The sequence below is a fragment of the Vipera berus genome (genome assembly GCF_964194415.1).
Source record: "Vipera berus genome assembly, chromosome: 4".
In the NCBI taxonomy this organism is placed as follows: domain Eukaryota; kingdom Metazoa; phylum Chordata; class Lepidosauria; order Squamata; family Viperidae; genus Vipera; species Vipera berus.
This window is the reverse complement of record NC_138206.1, coordinates 120,438,867-120,457,829: the sequence shown is the minus strand read 5'-3', so window position 1 is coordinate 120,457,829 and position 18,963 is coordinate 120,438,867. Positions and strand designations below refer to the sequence as shown.

General features: G+C 44.4%; 1 protein-coding gene across 1 annotated transcript; it reads left to right on the top strand.

The window, feature by feature from the left end:
• The first annotated feature begins 5,784 nt into the window (after window positions 1-5,784).
• MTRF1 (mitochondrial translation release factor 1) lies at window positions 5,785-18,162 on the top strand. The gene is made up of 10 exons (XM_081328008.1): window positions 5,785-5,815; window positions 6,870-7,297; window positions 7,853-7,944; window positions 9,234-9,315; window positions 11,223-11,330; window positions 11,424-11,596; window positions 12,879-12,996; window positions 14,015-14,151; window positions 16,415-16,513; window positions 17,971-18,162. The coding sequence occupies exons 2-10, from the start codon at window positions 6,886-6,888 to the stop codon at window positions 18,097-18,099; spliced, it is 1,350 nt and encodes a 449-aa protein (XP_081184134.1). The 5' UTR covers window positions 5,785-5,815; window positions 6,870-6,885; the 3' UTR covers window positions 18,100-18,162.
• Window positions 18,163-18,963: the final 801 nt, after the last annotated feature.

Below are 18,963 nucleotides of genomic sequence, written 5' to 3'. Positions count from 1 at the left end.
CTCGGCTCGGCGCTCGTGCACCAGGACGCCCCCGCGCGGCCGGACCCCGCGCGCTCCCGCCGGCCCTGCGCGCGCCCCCGTCTTGCAAGGCTCCTCCGGAGAGGAGGAGGAGAGAGGCCGGCGCGGAGTTGGCACACTTCGGCATCCGAATCCAGTTGTAAAGGGAGCTTGGAGGTCCTCTAGTCCAGGGGTCTTCCAACTTGGCCCTTTCATGACTTGTGGACTTCAACTCCCAGAATTCCTCAGCCAGCCTCCGTTTTGTTTGTTAGATTTAAGACAGGGGTCTTCAAACTTGGCCCTTTGATGACTTGTGGACTTCAACTCCCAGAATTCCTCAGCCAGCTTTGCTGGCTGAGGAATTCTGGGAGTTGAAGTCCACAAGTCATCAAAGGGCCAAGTTTGAATGAAGACCCCTGCTCTAGTCCATCCCTCCCTCCCCTCCCCCTCCCCTCGAGCAGGAGAGCCTCTGCCATTCCAGACAAGGGGTTCTTCTTAACAACTTCCAGCCTCGGAGCACCCCCGCCACTTTTAAATTAATCGCACCCGAGTTGAACAGAACAGAACAGCTGGGAGGGACCTTGGAGGCCTTCTAGTCCAGCCCCCTGCTGGAGCAGGAGAGCCTAGACCAGGGGTCTTCAAACTTGGCCCTTTGATGACTTGTGGACTTCAACTCCCAGAATTCCTCAGCCGGCAAAGCTGGCTGAGGAATTCTGGGAGTTGAAGTCCACAAGTCATCAAAGGGCCAGGTTTGAAGACCCCTGCCCTAGACCATTTCAGACAAGGGGCTGTCCAGTCTCCTCTTGAAAACCTCCCGTGATGGAGCACCCACCACGACTTCTGGAGGCAAGCTATGCAGAAGAACAGAGTTGGAAGGGACCTTGGAGGTCATCTAGTCCAACCCCCTGCTCAGGCAGGAAACCCTGTACCGTTTCAGGCAAATGGCTGTGCAGTCTCTTCTTAAAAACCTCCAGTGATGGAGCATTCACAGCTTCTGGAGGCACGTTGTTCCACTGGTTGATTGTCCTCATTGTTAGGAAGTTTCCTTAATTCCAGGTTGCTTCTCTCCTTGATTGGTTTCCATCCGTTGCTTCTTGTCCTGCCTTCAGTTGCTCTGGAGAATAGCTTGACTCCCTCTTCTTTGGGGCAGCCCCTGAGATACTGGAAGGCTGCTATCATGTCACCCCAGTCCTTCTTTTCCCCTGGCTAGGATCTGGGGAGGGGGGCAGGGAGGGGGGCAGCCTGGTTCAGATAATGAAATTCAAAGTTGGGAAAAAAAAGTAAGATTCTACATTTAGGCACGAAAAACCAAATGCACAGGGGGTACCTTGCTCAATAGTAGTAACTGTGAGAGGGATCTCGGAGTCCTAGCGGACAATCACTTCAGTAGGAGCCAGACATGTGCTGCAGCTGCCAAAAAAACCAACACAGTTCTAGGCTGTGAATCAAGATCCCGAGAAGTGTTAATACCACTTTACAAGGCCTTGGTAAGGCCACACTTAGAATATGGCATCCAGTTTTGGTCACCGCGTTGTAAAAAAGTTGTTGAGACTCTAGAAAGAGTACGGAGAAGAGCAACAAAGATGATCAGGACTGGAGGCTAAAACAAATAAGGAACGGTTGCTGGAATTGGGTATGTCTAATTTAATGAAGAGAAGGGCGAGGGAGGACAGGATAGCAATGTTCCAGTATCTCAGGGGCTGCCCCAAAGAAGAGGCAGTCAAGCTATTCTCCAGAGCACCTGAAGGCAGGACAAGAAGCAACGGATGGAAACTAATCAAGGATAGGACCAACCTAGAACTAAGGAGAAACTTCCTGACAGTGAGGACAATTAATCAGTGGAAGAGCTTGCCACCAGAAGCGGTGAATGCTCCAACACTGGAAGATTTTAAAAAGAGATTGGACAAACATTTGTCTGAAATGGTATAGGATTTCCTGCCTGAGCAGGGGTTGGACTAGATGACCTCCATGGTCCCTTCCAACTCTGTTATTCTCTTAAGTATGAGTTGCACACTTCTTCCTAATGGCCTGGAACATCTCTAGTGCTCTCTGAGCTGGGGGCTGGACTAGAAGACCTCCAAGGTCCCTTCTGTTATCACAGCATAGAGACTGAGAGATGAGTAGCTAGATGAATTAGAACAGAACAGAACAGAATAGAATAGAATAGAATAGAATAGAATAGAATAGAATAGAATAGAATAGAATAGAATAGAATAGAATAGAATAGAATAGAATAGAATAGAATAGAATGGAATGGAACGGAACAGAGCCTTGGGACCTTGGAGGTCTTCTAGTCCAGCCCCCTGCTTGAGCAGGAGAACCTACACCATCTCAGACAGGTGACTGTTTAGTGAGTCTCTTCTTAAAAATCTCCAGTGATGGAGTGCCCACGATTACTGATGAGACAAGCAAGAGTTTATAGAAGAAGTGAAAGATGGTGCTATTAGCCTACAATGCTGGTAAAAATGAAGTCCATCTAAAGACAAAGAAGGGATTGAACGCACTGTTGAGAAAAACATGTCACTTCTACAAAATATCCAGGTCAGACTGACCTGTTCTGTTTTATTTATCTTTTGTCTGATCAGCACGGCAAAAATCACCTTGAAAGCCGCCCACCGTCTCTTTGCAACTAACAGATCAGAAGGGTGACTAACCCTAACGATCTGAAGATGTTACGTTGCTGTTTTATTTTATTTTATTTTTTCGACATTTCTATTGAAGCTTGCTTTCTCAGAGATGCGGTCGGTGACAGGAATAAGCATGAAGTTTGGATCGGAATCTGCACGGTTTCTCCAGGTGATGGCTGGGAGGCACCAGGGACTCATTGGGACAGCTTGTTCAGCCCGGCTGATCAAATAGCCCGAAACTCGTTCGATAAAGCTGAGCTTCCAAACCACTTGTAGTGTATGCAAAGTGACGTGGGAAGTGCTTTAAAAAGAAATATAAAAACACAGCGGTAGCAGTCTTCCAATATTTGAGGGGCTGCCCCAAAGAAGAGGGAGTCAAGCTATTCTCCAAAGCCCCTGAAGGCAGGAGAAGAAGCAATGGATGGAAACTGACCAAGGAGAGAAGCAACCTAGAACTAAGGAGAAACTTCCTGACAGTTAGAACAATTAGCCAGTGGAACAACCTGCCTCCAGAAGCTGTGAATGCTCCAACACTGGAAGTTTTTAAGAAGAGACTGGACAGCCATTTGTCTGAAATGGTACAGGGTTTCCTGCCTGAGCAGGGGGTTGGACTAGATGACCTCCAAGGTCACTTCCTATTCTATTCTATTCTATTCTATTCTATTCTATTCTATTCTATTCTATTCTATTCTATTCTATTCTATTCTATTCTTCTGTTATTCTATTCTTATTCTTATTCTGTGATTCTATTCTATTGTTTTTATTCTATTCTTATTCTGTGATTCTATTCTATTGTTGTTATTCTTCTGTTATTCTATTCTTATTCTCCTGTTACTCTATTCTATTCTATTCTATTCTATTCTATTCTATTCTATTCTATTCTATTCTATTCTATTCTATTCTATTCGCATCATCGTTATAACATTCTAAAAAGAAATACAAAAACACACCAGTGTTTTCAAAATTTGGCAACTTTCAGACGGGTGGACTTCAACTCTCAGGATTCTCCAGCGCGGAATGCTGGGAGTTGAAGTCCAGCCGTCTTAAAGCTGCCACTTTTTTTTAAAAAAGCCCATATTTACCACCACTCAAAAACAAGTCCTTTGGCGGGGAATTTTTTTTTGAGAAGAGTATAAAAGACAGGGAGGGAGGGAGATTTAAAGGGAGGAGGAAAAAAAAGCTAAATTGCAAAATGCTGCGCCACCAAAGAAAGTAACGTGGGGAAATTCTCTCCACCTTCTTAACTCCCACTTGTTGTTGCTCCCCACTAGCATGGCGGGAGTCGTAGTTCGAAACCAGAGGGCTGCTGGGAAATGTGGTTTTTCTCCCACTTCCTTGCACGGTCTTTTGCAGGCTTCCTTAATTCAAGCCGGCATCAGCTACCGTTGGAGACCTGCTTTCCTTCAAGGTGAGAGATGGAAATTTATTTATTTGCAAAAATGAACGTTGCAATACAAGGGCCTGTTTGTCTGGATTTGCGTTTGCATTTGCAAGCGGACTGGGAGAAAAGGAGCATGTTTGTTTTCTCCAGCTTTTTGAACCAGAACGGTGGATCTGGCAAGCCAGGAACAAAAAGTCTTTCCCAGGGATAAATTTAGGAAGGAACAGCCTCACTTTGCAATCAGCTTTTTAAAGGGGGCTCTGAAAGTTTTCTGCTTTTGAAAAGGCGGCTCTAGTTTTTTTTTTTTTTGCAGCTTTCTTCAGTTCGTTTGCTTTGAGCCTTGCTGGGCTGGAGCAATTGTCAGGAGGGATCAGCTCCAGGACCAGTCTGAGGGCTGGCAGCTATTTTGAATGAACCTTTCTTGTCTTATAAGAGCCTTGGTGGAGCAGTGGGCTAATGCCTCCTTAAGTAACACCAGCTGCCTGCAATTAGTGCAGGTTCGAGTCCCACCAGGCTCAAGGTTGACTCAGCCTTCCATCCTTCCGAGGTAGGTAAAATGAGGACCCAGATTGTTGGGGGCAATTAAGCTGACTTTGTAATAATGCCGCTTGGGGTGTGTGTGTGAAAGTTTAAGTTTAAGTTTATTTGATTTCTATACCGCCCTTCTCCCAAGGGACTCAGGGCGGTTCACAGGGCATATATAAATAGCAGTACAAAAATTAAAAAGAAATTAAACCAATGCCCAATTAAAATACAACAACAATAAAATAGTAAAAAACCCATTAAAAACCTATATTCCCCCATCAGGCCAGACCAGCTAGTTCAAATAAGTGGGTTTTCAGCCCGCGGCAGAAGGAGCGAAGGTCTGATGCCATCCGGAGCTCAACCGGCAGTTGGTTCCATAATGCCGGAGCACCCACAGAGAAGGCCCTCCCCCTGGGGGCCACCAGTCGACATTCCCTGACCGGAGGCACCCTGAGGAGGCCCTCTCTGTGGGCACGCACAGGGCGGAGGGGAGTTGACGCCCTAATAAGCAGGCATATACATAGAATGAAGGCTACTGCTAAGCTTGTAAGCCGCCCTGAGTCTTCGGAGAAGGGCGGGATATAAATGGAATTAAAATAAAATAAATAAAATAAATAAAGTACAACCATGTGTACATTGAGATTAGCTGAGCCTCCCTTCGTGCTCCCACCCGCCCAACTCACAGTGACAACAAACCCCTCCATCTTATGACACCATGTGAACGAATTGCACCACACACCGGCCTTTTATGCTATTTGAAAATAATCTGGGGAAGGAAAAGAGGGGTTCATTTCTTAATGGCGCGCCTAAGATTGAGTTAGACTGCTGGTTTTTGTTTCTTTAATTCACACGTCATGAAATCGTCCTGTGTAACTTCTCGTGGTGCACTGACGACGTTAGCTAGTTTGGTAATGAAACGTCTGCAAGAAAATCACCAAGCGCCTCAGATGCCACTTCTGGTGTTGATTTGCAATTTAAAAGTTACCTAAGAGAAAATGAGGGTGTTGATTTGTTATTTGTACTGCAAAGCCTCTTGCAACTGTGTTTCAGGCGTTCACCTAGCACCGATGTTCCTAGCCTGGCTTCCGATTTCATAATATTAGTCTCGTTTACTATCGCAAGAATCCCTTGAAAACTAGAAAGCGAGAGACCACCAGGAGTTCTAGTCCTGCCTTAGGCAGGAAAGTCGACTGGGTGACCTTGGGCCAATCACCAGGAGACGGTGAGTTCTAGTCCCACCTTAGGAAAGTCGACTGGGTGACCTTGGGCCAATCACCAGGAGACGGTGAGTTCTAGTCCCACCTTAGGAAAGTCGACTGGGTGACCTTGGGCCAATCATCAAGAGACTGGGAATTCTAGCCCCACCTTAGCCATGAAAGCCAGTTGGCTGACTTTGGGCCAGTTATTCATTCTCAGCCCTTCCCACCTCACAGGGTTGCTGTTTTGGGGGAATATAGGAGGAGGGAAGTGTGTTGGATATGTTTGACACCTTGGGTTGTCTATAAAATAGTAAGATGGGAAATAGATAGATAGATAGATAGATAGATAGATAGATAGATAGATAGATAGATAGATAGATAGATAAGATATAGATAGATAAGAAATAGATAAGATTGTAAATAGACAAATGATAGATAAATAGATGATTGATGGATAGATTAGATAGATAAGAGATAGATAAAATTAGAAATAGACAAATGATAGATAAATAGATGATTGATGGATGGATAGATTAGATAGTTAAAAGATAGATAGATAGATAGATAGATAGATAGATAGATAGATAGATAGATAAAATTGGAAATAGATGAATGATACATAAATAGATGATTGATGGATAGATAGATTAGATAAGAGATAGATAAAATTAGAAATAGACGAATGATAGATAAATAGATGATTGATGGATAGATAGATTAGATAAGAAATAGATAAAATTAGAAATAGACGAATGATAGATAAATAGATGATTGATGGATGGATAGATAGATTAGATTAGATAGATAAGAGATAGATAGATAAAATTGGAAATAGATGAATGATAGATAAGTAGATGATTGATGGATAGATAGATTAGATAAGAGATAGATAAAATTAGAAATAGACAAATGATGGATAAATAAGATTGATGGATGGATAGATAGATTAGATAAGAGATAGATAAAATTGGAAATAGATGGATAGATGAATGATAGATAAATAGATGATTGATGGATGGATGGATAGATGGTAGATAGCTAGATAGACAGATGATAGAGAGGTAGGTAGACAGACAGACAGACAGACACTGTTGAAAGAAAGACAAAAAAAAATGCCCTGGTTTTATTTGTGTATTCCAGAAGGTTCAACTTGAGGATGAAACCTCACCCAACAAGTCCTGTTTTCAGATTCCTGTTTCACACATGCCTCAAGTCTCCCCGGAGAGACCCGCTTCCCTCCCTGGCTAAAAAAAGGGCTCTTTGGACAGAACTGAAAATCCTTCGGCACGGCTGTGGACGGTGGGGGACCGTCACACCTGCGAGGACCTTCCACACCAGCCCCAGGGCTCTGGAGACGCTTTGGGACTGTGGCCCCGTGCAGGAGTATTTACAGACCTTGAAGCAGGAATACGAACGGATTGACACGTTGCTGAGCACCTGCGCCGTGAACGAATTTAAGACGAGGGACCTCAGTGAGCGGCGGGCTGAATTGTCCCCCTTGGTGGAGACATTTCAAGAAATTCAAGAGGCCGAAAAAGAAATTGAGGAACTGGAAAAAATGTGTACAGGTAGGTGGTGCGGGTAGTCCTCAGCTTACGACCACAAGGGAGTCTAAAACCTCTGTTGTTAAGCGAGACGTTTGTTAAGTGAGCTTTGCTCCATGTTTACCACGGCAGTTGTTAAATGAAGCAGGCACGGTTGTTAAGTGGATCCGGCTTCCCTCATCGACTTTGCTTGTCAGAAGGTCGCAAAAGGGGATCCACGTGACACACACAACCCCCCCCCCTCCCGGGACGCCGCAACCGTCGTAAGTACATGCCAGTTGCCAAGCCTCTGGATTTTGATCACGTGACCGTGGGGATGCTTCAAAGATCGTAACTGTGAAAAACAGTTGTAAGTCACTTTTTCAGTGTTGTTGTAACCTTGAATGGTCACGAAATGAATTGTTGTAAGTTGAGGACAACCTGTATAGAACTTTCTCTTTTTTTGGCATTCATTTTGGGGAACCCCCACAATTTCTTTGCTTCCACTACATCTAAGGGAAGCGTCACCCTTATCTTCAGACGTGTAGTATCACTTACTCCTCTCTTTTCTGTTTCCGTTGCTCGGCCCTTTTATTACAGAGCTGACTAAATCAGAGGAGAAAACCCTGCTAGAACTTGTGACGGAGGAGAAGGAAAGCACGAACCAGAAGATTAAAGGACTCTATCTAGAGGTGAGCAGAAGCCAGCTGCATCCAGCTGTTGTGGTCTGCAATGTCAAGAGTGCTGTGCAGCTGAAACTGCTCATGGGAACGCATGCACTTTCCCAAAAAGAGAAAAACGGATAACAGAATGTTCTGTGGAATGGAATGGGAATAGAATAGAATAGAATAGAATAGAATAGAATATGAATAGAATAGAATGCAGAATATAATAGAATAGAAAAATATAGAATAGAATAGAATACAATATGAATAGAATAGAAAAATGTAGAATAGAATAGAATAGAATAGAATAGAATAGAATAGAATAGAATAGAATAGAATAGAATATGAATAGAATAGAATGCAGAATAGAATAGAATGCAGAATAGAATAGAATAGAAAAATGTAGAATAGAATAGAATACAATATGAATAGAATAGAAAAATGTAGAATGGAATGGAATAGAATAGAATAGAATAGAATATAGAATAGAATATGAATAGAATAGAATGCAGAATATAATATAATAGAAAAATGTAGAATAGAATAGAATAGAATAGAATAGAATAGAATAGAATAGAATAGAATAGAATAGAATAGAATAGAATAGATACAGAATACAGAATGAAATGAAATGGAATGAGAATAGAGTAGAATGGAATGGAATAGAATAGAATATAGAACAGAAGGAGAATAGAATAGGATAGAAAAATGTAGAATAGAATAGAATAGAATAGAATAGAATAGAATAGAATAGAATAGAATAGAATAGAATAGAATAGAATAGAATAGAATAGAATTGGAAGGGACCTTGGAGGTCTTCTAGTCCAACCCCCTGCTCAGGCAGGAAACCCTGTACCATTTCAGACAAATGCTTGTTCAATCTCTTCTTAAAACCCCCCAGTAATGGAGCATGAACAATGACCATTTTTCAGACTTACGACTTTTTCAGCATCCCCATTTGGTCACGGGATCAAAATCCAGAGGCTTGGCAACTGGTTGAGACTTATGACCGTTGCTATGTCCCAAGGTCACTTGATCCCCTTTTGCCACCTCCTGACCAGCAAACTCAGTGGGGGAAGCTGGATTCACTTAACAACCGAGCTACCCACTTATCAACTGCTGTGATTCACTTAACAACAGTGGCCAGGAAGGTTGTAAAATGGGGCAAATGTAACCAATATCTCATTTAGCCACAGAAATTTTGGTCGTAAGCCGAGGACCCCCTCTCACTATGAAGGGAACTCGGAAGTTACAAACCACGCCGGAATGGAGCTGTAAGATTATTTGTCAACCGATTTTTGTTTTTCTTTCTTCAGCTCTGTAAGAAGATAACGCCGAGGGACAAATATGACGAAAGTAGCGTCCTTTTAGAAGTCACAGCTGGCAGGACAACGGGAGGTGAGCAAAGAGGAGCAACCTAGAATTAAGGAGACATTTCCTGACAGTGAGGACAATTAACCAGTGGAACAACCTGCCTCCAGAAGCTGTGAATGCTCCAACACTGGAGGTTTTTAAGAAAAGACTGGACAGCCATTAGTCTGAAGTGGTGTAGGGTTTCCTGCCTGAGCAGGGGGTTGGACTAGATGACCTCCAAGGTCCCTTCCAACTATATCATTATCATTATTATTATTACTACTACTACTACTACTACTACTGTTACTACATCAGAAACACAAAGTGATTCCAAATGGAGTTCCTGGCTTTGCAGAACTGATTTATTCTGTGGCCTTCCTCATCTGTCATCCCTCGCCTTACGACCAGAATGGAGCCCCAAATTTCTGCGGCTAAGTGATGCAACGGTTGTTAAGCGAGCTTCGCCCCATTTTGCGACCTGGCTTGTTAAGCGAATCAGTTGCAGTGGTGAAGTTAGTAACACTGTGTTGAGGAATGAATCTGGCCTCCGCGTTGACTTTGATTGTCAGACGGTCGCAAAAAGGGGATCACTTGATACACACACACACACACACACACACACACACCGGACACTGCGACCGTCACAAATACAAGTCAGTTGCCAAGCCTCTGAATTTTGATCAGGTGACCATGGGGAGGCTGCAACGGTCGTACGAGTGAAAAATGGTCGTAAGTCCCTTTTTTTCAGTGGCCTTGTAACTTTGGTCACTAAATGAACTGTTGAAAGTCGAGGATTACCAATGGATCAATATTAATCAAAGCCCTAAGTCATGGGTAGGCAACCTTGGCTCTTTTATGACTGGTGGACTTCAACTCCCAGAATTCCTGAGCCAGCCACGCTGAGGGGAAAGGGAGAGGTTCCCAAGCTGAGCCATGCTGGCTCAAATTCTGGGAGTTGAAGTCCACGAGTCATAAAAGAGCCAAGGTTGCCTACTCCTGGCCTAGGCCTAGGCTGCTTTATGACTCGTGGACTTCAGCTCCCAGAATTCCTGAGCCAGCCATGCTGAGGGGAAAGGGAGAGGTTTCCAAGCTGAGCCATGCTGGCTCAGGAATTCTGGGAGTTGAAGTTCCACGAGTCATAAAAGAGCCAAGGTTGCCTACTCCTGGCCTAGGCCTAGGCCGCTTTATGACTCGTGGACTTCAACTCCCAGAATTCCTGAGCCAGCCATGCTGAGGGGAAAGGGAGAGGTTTCCAAGCTGAGTCATGCTGGCTCAGGAATTCTGGGAGTTGAAGTCCACGAGTCGTAAAAGAGCCAAGGTTGCCTACCCCTGCTGTAAGTCAAGGGAGACAAAAACCAAGTTTTAATTTAATTTAATTTTTAATTTTATTGAATTTATATACTGCCCTTTCCCGAAGGACTCAGGGCGGTTTACAGGGTATATAAAAAAAATCAATACAAAAATTAAGAGCAATTTAAAAAGATTAAACTAAGTCCCTGGAAAAAATATAAAACCCCAGTTAAAACCCCCAATTAAAACTCAGCCTGGGCCGGAAAGCTCGAAGAGCCAGGTCTTCAGGTCTCGGCGAAATGATTGAAGGTCGGGGGCAGTCCTAAGCTCCACGGGCAGCTGGTTCCAAAGGGCAGGTGCCCCCACCGAGAAGGCCCTCCTTGTTTCCTTGTTGCCCGAATTTTGTATATATTGAAACATTTTGCATATGTCACATCACGTGCAAACAACATTGTCTGTTGTTTGTCGTAAGGGATCACCGGGCGGCTGCAACGGTCATTATGCGCGAAACATGGTCCTCGGTCATTTTTCCCCAGTGCTGTTTGTAACTCCGAACGGTCACTAAACGGGCTGTTGTAAGTCAAGGACCACCTGTGTTGCGGGCTCTGTATTAAACATATTTACTCCTGCTGATATTTATTTCAGGGCGTTTTGCCTTCCAGGTGATATTTGCCAGCAATTTACGAGAGAGGTCTTCGACATGTACCAGAGTTACGCCGGATACAAAGGCTGGACTTTTGAAATCACCAAGTACTGCCGAGCTGATTTTGGTAGGAGAAGCAACCCCCCCCCCCAAAATGTCTCCACGGATCGCCTCCTCTTTCCTCCCCCTCTCCAAATGAAAGATATTTTGCTTTTTTCAGGGGGTCTCCACCACGCAGCCGCCCGCATTTTGGGAAGCCACGTCTACGAACACTTGAAGTTTGAAGGAGGGACCCACCGGGTGCAGCGCATCCCCCAGACGGGCTTGTCTTCCAGAATGCAGCGGATCCACACCGGCACCATGACGGTCATCGTCCTCCCTCTGTCCGAGGAGGTAGATGTTTGCTCAGGGCTTTTAGTCCTCTCTCTGTCTCTCTCCTTCTGTTGAAGGCCACATCTGAGTTATTATTATTATTATTATTATTAATTTAATTTGTATACCGCCCTTCTCCTGAGGGACTCAGGGCGGTGAACAGGGCAATACATAAAAACTAGATACAAAAATTAAAATTATTAAAAACATGATTAAACAATGCCCATAAATTAATACAAATTTAAAATTAAAGTCATTTATAAAAATCCCACCCCGTCCCATCAGGCCAGGCCAGCTTGTTTAAAGAGATGGGTTTTAAGATCGCGCCGGAAGGAGCGGAGATCGGGCGCCATCCGGAGCTCAACCGGAAGATGGTTCCATAAATCCGGTGCACCCACAGAGAACGCTCTCCCCCTGGGGGCCACCAGTCGGCATTCTTTGACCGGTGGCACCCTGAGGAGGCCCTCTCTGTGGGAGCGTACTGGGCGGAGGGAAGTTGACGCCGGCTGCAGGTGCTCCCCAAGGTATTCTGGACCCATGCCATGAAGGGCTTTGTAGGTCATTACCAACACCTTGAACCTCACCCGGAAGACAACTGGTAACCAATGCAGCTCGCTGTGACTCCTTGCAAGAGGCTCCAAGCCTTTCGATGTTTTAGAAGGAGGAATTCCATTTGTATCTGTTGCTGGATCTCCTTTTTCACTCCCCTCTTTTCCTTTTTATCCTTACTCCCTCTTTTCCTTCCTTTCCTCCTTTCCTGTATCCATCTTATTGTCTTGTCTCCTTCCTTCCTTCCTTCCTTCCTTCCTTCCTTCCTTCCTTCCTTCCTTCCTTCCTCCCTTCCTTCCTTCCTTTATTTCCTTCCTCCCTCCCCTTCCTTCTTCCCTCCCTCCCTCCCTTCCTTCCTTCCTTCCTTTATTTCCTTCCTCCCTCCCCTTCCTTCTTCCCTCCCTCCCTTCATATCCCCTTTTCTTCTTTCCTTCCTCCCTCCCTCCCTCATCTTCCTCCCTTCCTCCCTCCCTTCCCTCCCTCCATATCCCCCTTCCTGCTTTCCTTTTTTTCCTTCCTTCCTTCCCTCCCTCCATATCCCCTTTTCTTCCTTCCTTCCTCTCTCCTTCCCTTCTTCCTCCCTCCCCTTCCTTCTTCCCTCCCTCCCTTCATATCCCCTTTTCTTCTTTCCTTCCTTCCTTCCTCCCTCCCTCCCTCCTTATCCCCCTTTTCTTCTTTCCTTTCCTTCCTCCCTCCCTCCCTTTCCCTCCTCCCTCCTCCCATAAAATTACACATCAGATTTCTTTTTCTCAAGGTACAGATAAAAATCAACCCCAGCGATTTACGGATTGATACATTTCGAGCCAAAGGTGCCGGAGGACAGCATGTTAATAAAACAGACAGCGCCGTTCGAATTGTGCACGTCCCTACAGGTAAGGTGTTACTGGGTTTTTTAATCATCATTTCCTTATTTGTGTAGATATGTATAAATATTAGTCCAGTATTAATGTCCTAGCTTCTAATATTCATAGGCTTCTTTTTCCCCCTCTTAGACCTCAAGGTTAGCTATACGCCTTTACTGTGTTATTTATCACCTGCACAAAATTGTGCCTTATGTGTTTCCCCAAGTTATCTTAAGACCAACAAGTTTTGCGATGCTTCTCGGTACAAAAAATACATTCTATGTGAGAAAAATGAATTTTTAAGCCCCAGATAAAAGATACATAATTGACAGCTTAAACTTCACCCCCCCTCTCTCTCTATATGTATGTGTGTGTGTGTGTGTAAATTTTTTGAATTGCTAACAAAGAATTAAAGGGAGACTGATATGCATTTCAAACTTATTTGTTCTCATCAGTCAGCCATACCCTTCTGAGATTGGAACCTGGGCTGATTGCACATTAGGCAAGGTAATCTAAATACTTAACAAACATTTAACACATATCTCCTTTGCTTCTCAGCTAACAAAGAGAGAGAGAGAGAGCCTGTGGCCTAGGGGTTAAAACAATTGCCTAATGTGCAATCAGCCCAGGTTCGAATCTCAGAAGGGTACGGCTGACTGATGAAAACTAATAAGTTTGAAATGCATATCAATCTCCCTTTAATTCTTTGTTAGCAATCCTATCTATCTATCTATCTATCTATCTATCTATCTATCTATCTATCTATCTCCATCCATCACAGCCATCCATCCATCCTATCTGTCTGTCCATCTATTCTCTCTCTCTCTCTCTCTCTCCCTCTCTCCCTCTCACTGTGTGTGTATGTGTGTGTGTGTGTATGTATGTATGTATATATATATATATGTATATATATATATATATATATATATATATATATGTATGAAAGAGGACTTTTTGGGTGTTAAAAGGGCAGAGATGGTTGTTAAGTCTCAGAGGTTTCCATAATTACTTTGTGGATCTCGGTGGGATCCTTTCTCGTCCTCCGAAGGGATCGTGGTGGAATGCCAGCAGGGCCGGTCTCAGCTAATGAATAAGGAAACAGCGCTGCAGACCCTGAGAGAGAAGCTCTACTTTCAGACTGTCATGAAGGACATAAACGAACAACAAAGTACGAGAAAGCTGCAGGTAAGATCCTATTTCCTCCCCCGCCCTCTGAATCAGTCCTAGGGATGAAGACGCCGTAGAAGAGGGTGTCTCTGGAGATTCTCAGTCCTCCAAGTCACGGTCGTCCCGAAGGTGCTTTTTTCAGGAGGCCATTGGACTTTCTTTGTTTTTCTTTGAAGACGTTTCGCTTACCATCCCAGAAGCTTCCTCAGCTCTGACCAGATGGTGGGGAATGTTAGGATTTATACCCCTTGCAGACCGCTGGTCATTTGCGTCCTTTTAGAGAGCCTTTGAGGCCACTTGGTGGTTTGTCTGTGTCCTGATGGAACTTTCTTATTATGCTTTGAAGACCTTTCCCTTCTCATCCCAGAAGCTTCTTCAGCTCTGACTGGACGGCGCGGAAGGGAAGGATTTATACTCCTTGCAGACAGCTGGTCATTTGCATCCTTTTAGAGTCGTTGAGGCCACCTGGAGGTTTACTGGGTCTACTTGAGTAGTGCAAATGGGTGTGGAGCCTTTTTGGGATTGCTGAAATCCATCAGCAGCAATCCTGACCCAACTTGGTAATGTTATCAGGGCTAAAAGGGAGTGAGGCTTGCAGAGTGGAAGAGAAGGAGGAATGTGATGTTCTTGGTGCTCTCTGAGCTTGGTTCTCTTGCAGACATCTCACTACCAAGCTAGGTAACATCATCAGTGTACCTCATCAGCGAAAGAGTCATTTGACTTTGTAGAAGTGGGAGATAAAGACACAGGACAGCCGTCCTTCAGCGATTACATGCTTTGTGTGGCCCTAGTCAGCCTTGTCAGGTGGTTGAAAGAAGACGCACACTCAAGTACTGTACTGTGCACTCCTCGTCTGGCCTGGTCCAGGTCACAGTAGCAAAAGCTCAGCTGGTTTGGGTGTTCTTCTTCCTAGTCCTAAACTAGGTGAAAAACCATTTTTCATTCAGATTCCTTGCAACCCAACTAAAAACCCGTGCTGAAGTGTAAGGTGATTACAAGAAACTTAAAAATTGCGAAGTGTGTGGTGTAACACACTGTAAAAGAATCTTCTGATAATTCTGTTGTCAAGCTTCAAAGAAACCTCAGGATGATGATGATGATGATGATGATGATGATGATGATAATAATAATAATAATAATAATAATAATAATAATAATAATAATAATAATAATAATAATAATAATAATAATGTTGGAAGGGACCTTGGAGGTCATCTAGTCCTACTCCCTGCTCAGGCAGGAAACCCTATTCCATGTCAGACAAATGGCTGTCCAGTCTCTTCTTAAAAACCTCCAGTGTTGGAGCATTCACAGCTTCTGGAGGCAGGTTGTTCCACTGGTTAATTGTTCTCACTGTCAGGAAGTTTCTCCTTAGTTCCAAGTTGCTTCTCTCCTTGATGAGTTTCCATCCATTGCTTCTTCTCCTGCCTTCGGGCGCTTTGGAGAATAGCCTGACTCCCTCTTCTTTGGGGCAGCCCCTGAGATACTGGAAGACTGCCATCATGTCACCCTTGTCCTTCTCTTCATTAAACTAGACATACCCAATTCCAGCAACTGTTCTTTGTATGTTTTAGCCTCCAGTCCCCTGATCATCTTTGTTGCTCTTCTCTGCAATCTTTCTAGAGTCTCAACAACTTTTTTACATCGTGGTGACCAAAACTGGATGCAATATTCCAGGTGTGGCCTTACCAAGGCATTGTAAAGTGGTATTAACGCTTCACCTGATCTTGATTCTATCCCTCTGTTCATGCAGCCTAGCACTGTGTTGGCTTTTTTGGCAGCTGCAGCACACGGCTGGCTCATATTTAAGTGATTGTCCACTAGGACTCCAGGATCCCTCTCACAGTTGCTACTATTGAGCTTCGGCGATTTCTTGGCTTGCCTACAGATCCAGGGGACTGTGCACTTGAGGATGTCAGCTGTGAAGTGTGGGAATCAAGTTCCTTCAGACGGTTTACGAAGTAACGAAAGATTTCTCTCATAACAATGGTCTGACACTTAATTGAGGAATGGGACTTGCACTGTCACCGGGAAGGGGAGTTTCTATGCTTTTAATTTGCTGTTCTGGCACCAATTTAGCCAGAGCTGCTTTTCCTTTCATCTGTGCCGATATGCTGTGCTCAATAAAGTTTTGCGTTAGGGATTGGAACGTCTCGGCTGTGCTTCCTTCGTTGGGATCGTCCGTCGGAGCCTGGACATCTGTGTTAACAACCGACTCACTTAGCGAGAGAAATTTCAGCTGCGTTGTAAGCTCAGGGCCACCTGATTTCTTCTTTCACAGTTAGGGACAAGATCCCAGTCGGAGAGAATTCGCACGTATAACTTCAATCAAAACCGAGTCACAGACCATAGGATTTCTTACGACATCCGTGATATCAAGGTATTTATGGTGGACAGATTTTTTTTCCCCGGCAACCAGTAGCAGCTGTAGTTTATCCAAGGGGCAGTGATGATGTAGGAAAGGGCTAAACTTGAATATGTCACTCCTTTTTCAGGTTTTGTGGGCTGCTTTTAATTCAAATGCTAACCGAGAACAATTGCATGGGCAAACATTTGCATGAGCCACTGAGTAACAAAATGGTCTTCTAGTCCAGCCCCCTGCTCAGGCAGGAAACCCTATGCGGGGTTAGGAAACCTTGGCTCTTTTATGACTTGTGGACTTCAATACCCAGAATTCCTGAGCCAGCCAGGCTGACTCAGGAATTCTGGGAGTTGAAGTCCACACGTCATAAAAGGGCCAAGTTTGAAGACCCCTGCCTTAGACCCTTTTTTCTGCATCCTAACGAAAGCCTCAGATTGAGGGTAAAATATAAAGAATTTTCTTCTTTTGAGTGGGGGCCTTGGGAACTAAACTAATCTATGGAGAATAAGCCCTATTCTTCCTTCAACATAAGGAGGAAGTAATGGAGCGTTGGTGTTTGTAAAGGACTTGGAAAAACATCCTCTATGCAAGTTATGAGTTGGTAAAGTGGTTGAAGTGAGGTTGAATTGACTCCTTAATCCCTAGCCCTGTGCTATACCATTTCAGGCAAATGGCTGTCCAGTCTCTTCTTAAAAACTTCCAGTGTGGAGCATTCACCAGTTCTGAAGGCAGGTGGTTCCACTGATGAACTGTTCTTCACTGTCAGGAAATTTCTCCTTAGTTCTAGGTTGCTTCTCTCCTTGATGAATTTCCATCCATCCGTTTCTTGTCCTGCCTTCAGGGGCTTTGGAGAGCAGTCTTCCAGTATTTGAGGGGCTGCCAAAAGGAAGAGGGTCCCACGTTATTCTCCAAAGCATCAGAGGGAAGGACGAGAAACAATGGATGGAAGCTGATCAAGGAGAGAAGCAACCTGGAATTAAGGAGGAACTTCCTGACTGTGAGGACAATCAACCAGTGGAACAGCTGGCCACCAGAAATCGTGGGCGCTCCATCACTGGAGATTTTCAAGAAGAGACTGGACAGTCACTTGTCTGAGATGGTATAAGTTCTCCTGCTTAAGCGGGGGGCTGGACTAGAAGACCTACAAGGTCCCTTCCAGCTTCTATTCTATTCTATTCTATTCTATTCTATTCTATTCTATTCTATTCTATTCTATTCTATTCTATTCTATTCTATTCTATTCTATTCTATTCTATTCTATTCTATTCTATTCTATTCTATTCTTTTTTCTGTTCAATTCTATTCTAAAATAAATGTACATCATAAGATCTGAAGTGTTTCGGAATGATTTCCTAGCCCTCTTGACAAGTAGATTTGGGGCCTTGTGTTGGCCAGATCTGTCACGATAAAGATAACATTTGCTTTGATCCTCACCGTCCACAGCAACTCCTTCAAATGTTTGCTTTGTTTGGTAGGAATTTTTAAACGGTAAGGAACATCTGGATAATCTAATCAGCAGCTTGTTGGAGACATCACAGATGAAACTCCTGGCTGAGCAGCTGGAAAACAATTTGAAATCTGTCAGCAGGCTCCTGACTGACTGAATGAACTAAACTAAACTTAAAAAAAAAGCCCTTTTATTCGGTGTTTGTAAAATTAAAGAGAACTATCTAAGAAACACCGATCCCTTCGTTTAATTTCATGTTTGGTTAACGCGGTCTCTGATTTCACAATCATTTTCCAAAGGAATAATCTACGTTTCCCCCCCCCCCACTGTGTACAAAATGTTTATGTTTATGTTTTGTTTTATTTGATTTCTATACCGCCCTTCTCCCTAGGGACTCAGGGCGGTTCACAGGGCATATATAAATAAGGTACAAAAGTTAAAAAGAAATTAAATCAATGCCCAGTTAAAAACAATAATACAATACTAAAAACACCAAATTTAAAACCCATAATCCCCCATCAGGCCAGACCAGCTAATTCGAATAAGTGGGTCTTCAACCCCCGACGGAAGGTTCGGAGGTCTGATGCCATCCGGAGCTCCACCGGCAGTTGGTTCCATAATGCCGGAGCGCCCACAGAGAAGGCCCTCCCCCTGGGGGCCACCAGTCGGCATTCCCTGACCGGAGGCACCCTGAGGAGGCCCTCTCTGTGGGCACGTACTGGGCGGAGGGAAGTTGACGCCGGCAGCAGGTGGTCCCTGAGGTAACCCGGACCCATGCCATGTAAGGACTTGAAGATCATAACCAAGACCTTGAACCTCACCCGGAAGACAACTGGTAGCCAATGCAGCTCGCGGAGCAAAGGTGTAACATGGGAGTACTGGGAAACTCCCAAGACAACTCTCGCGGCCGCATTCTGCACCAGTTGGAGCCTCCGAGTGGTCTTCAAGGGAAGCCCCATGTAGAGAGCATTACAGTAGTCAAGGCGAGAGGTCACGAGCGCATGAGTGACCGTACACAAGG

Coding starts and splice junctions, on each gene's coding strand:
- MTRF1 (XM_081328008.1), top strand. CDS start 6,886: ATGAAACCTCACCCAACAAGTCCTGTTTTCAGATTCCTGTTTCACACA. Junction 9,316..11,222: donor AGCTGGCAGGACAACGGGAG/GTGAGCAAAGAG, acceptor TTTGCCTTCCAG/GTGATATTTGCCAGCAATTT. Junction 11,331..11,423: donor GTACTGCCGAGCTGATTTTG/GTAGGAGAAGCA, acceptor TGCTTTTTTCAG/GGGGTCTCCACCACGCAGCC.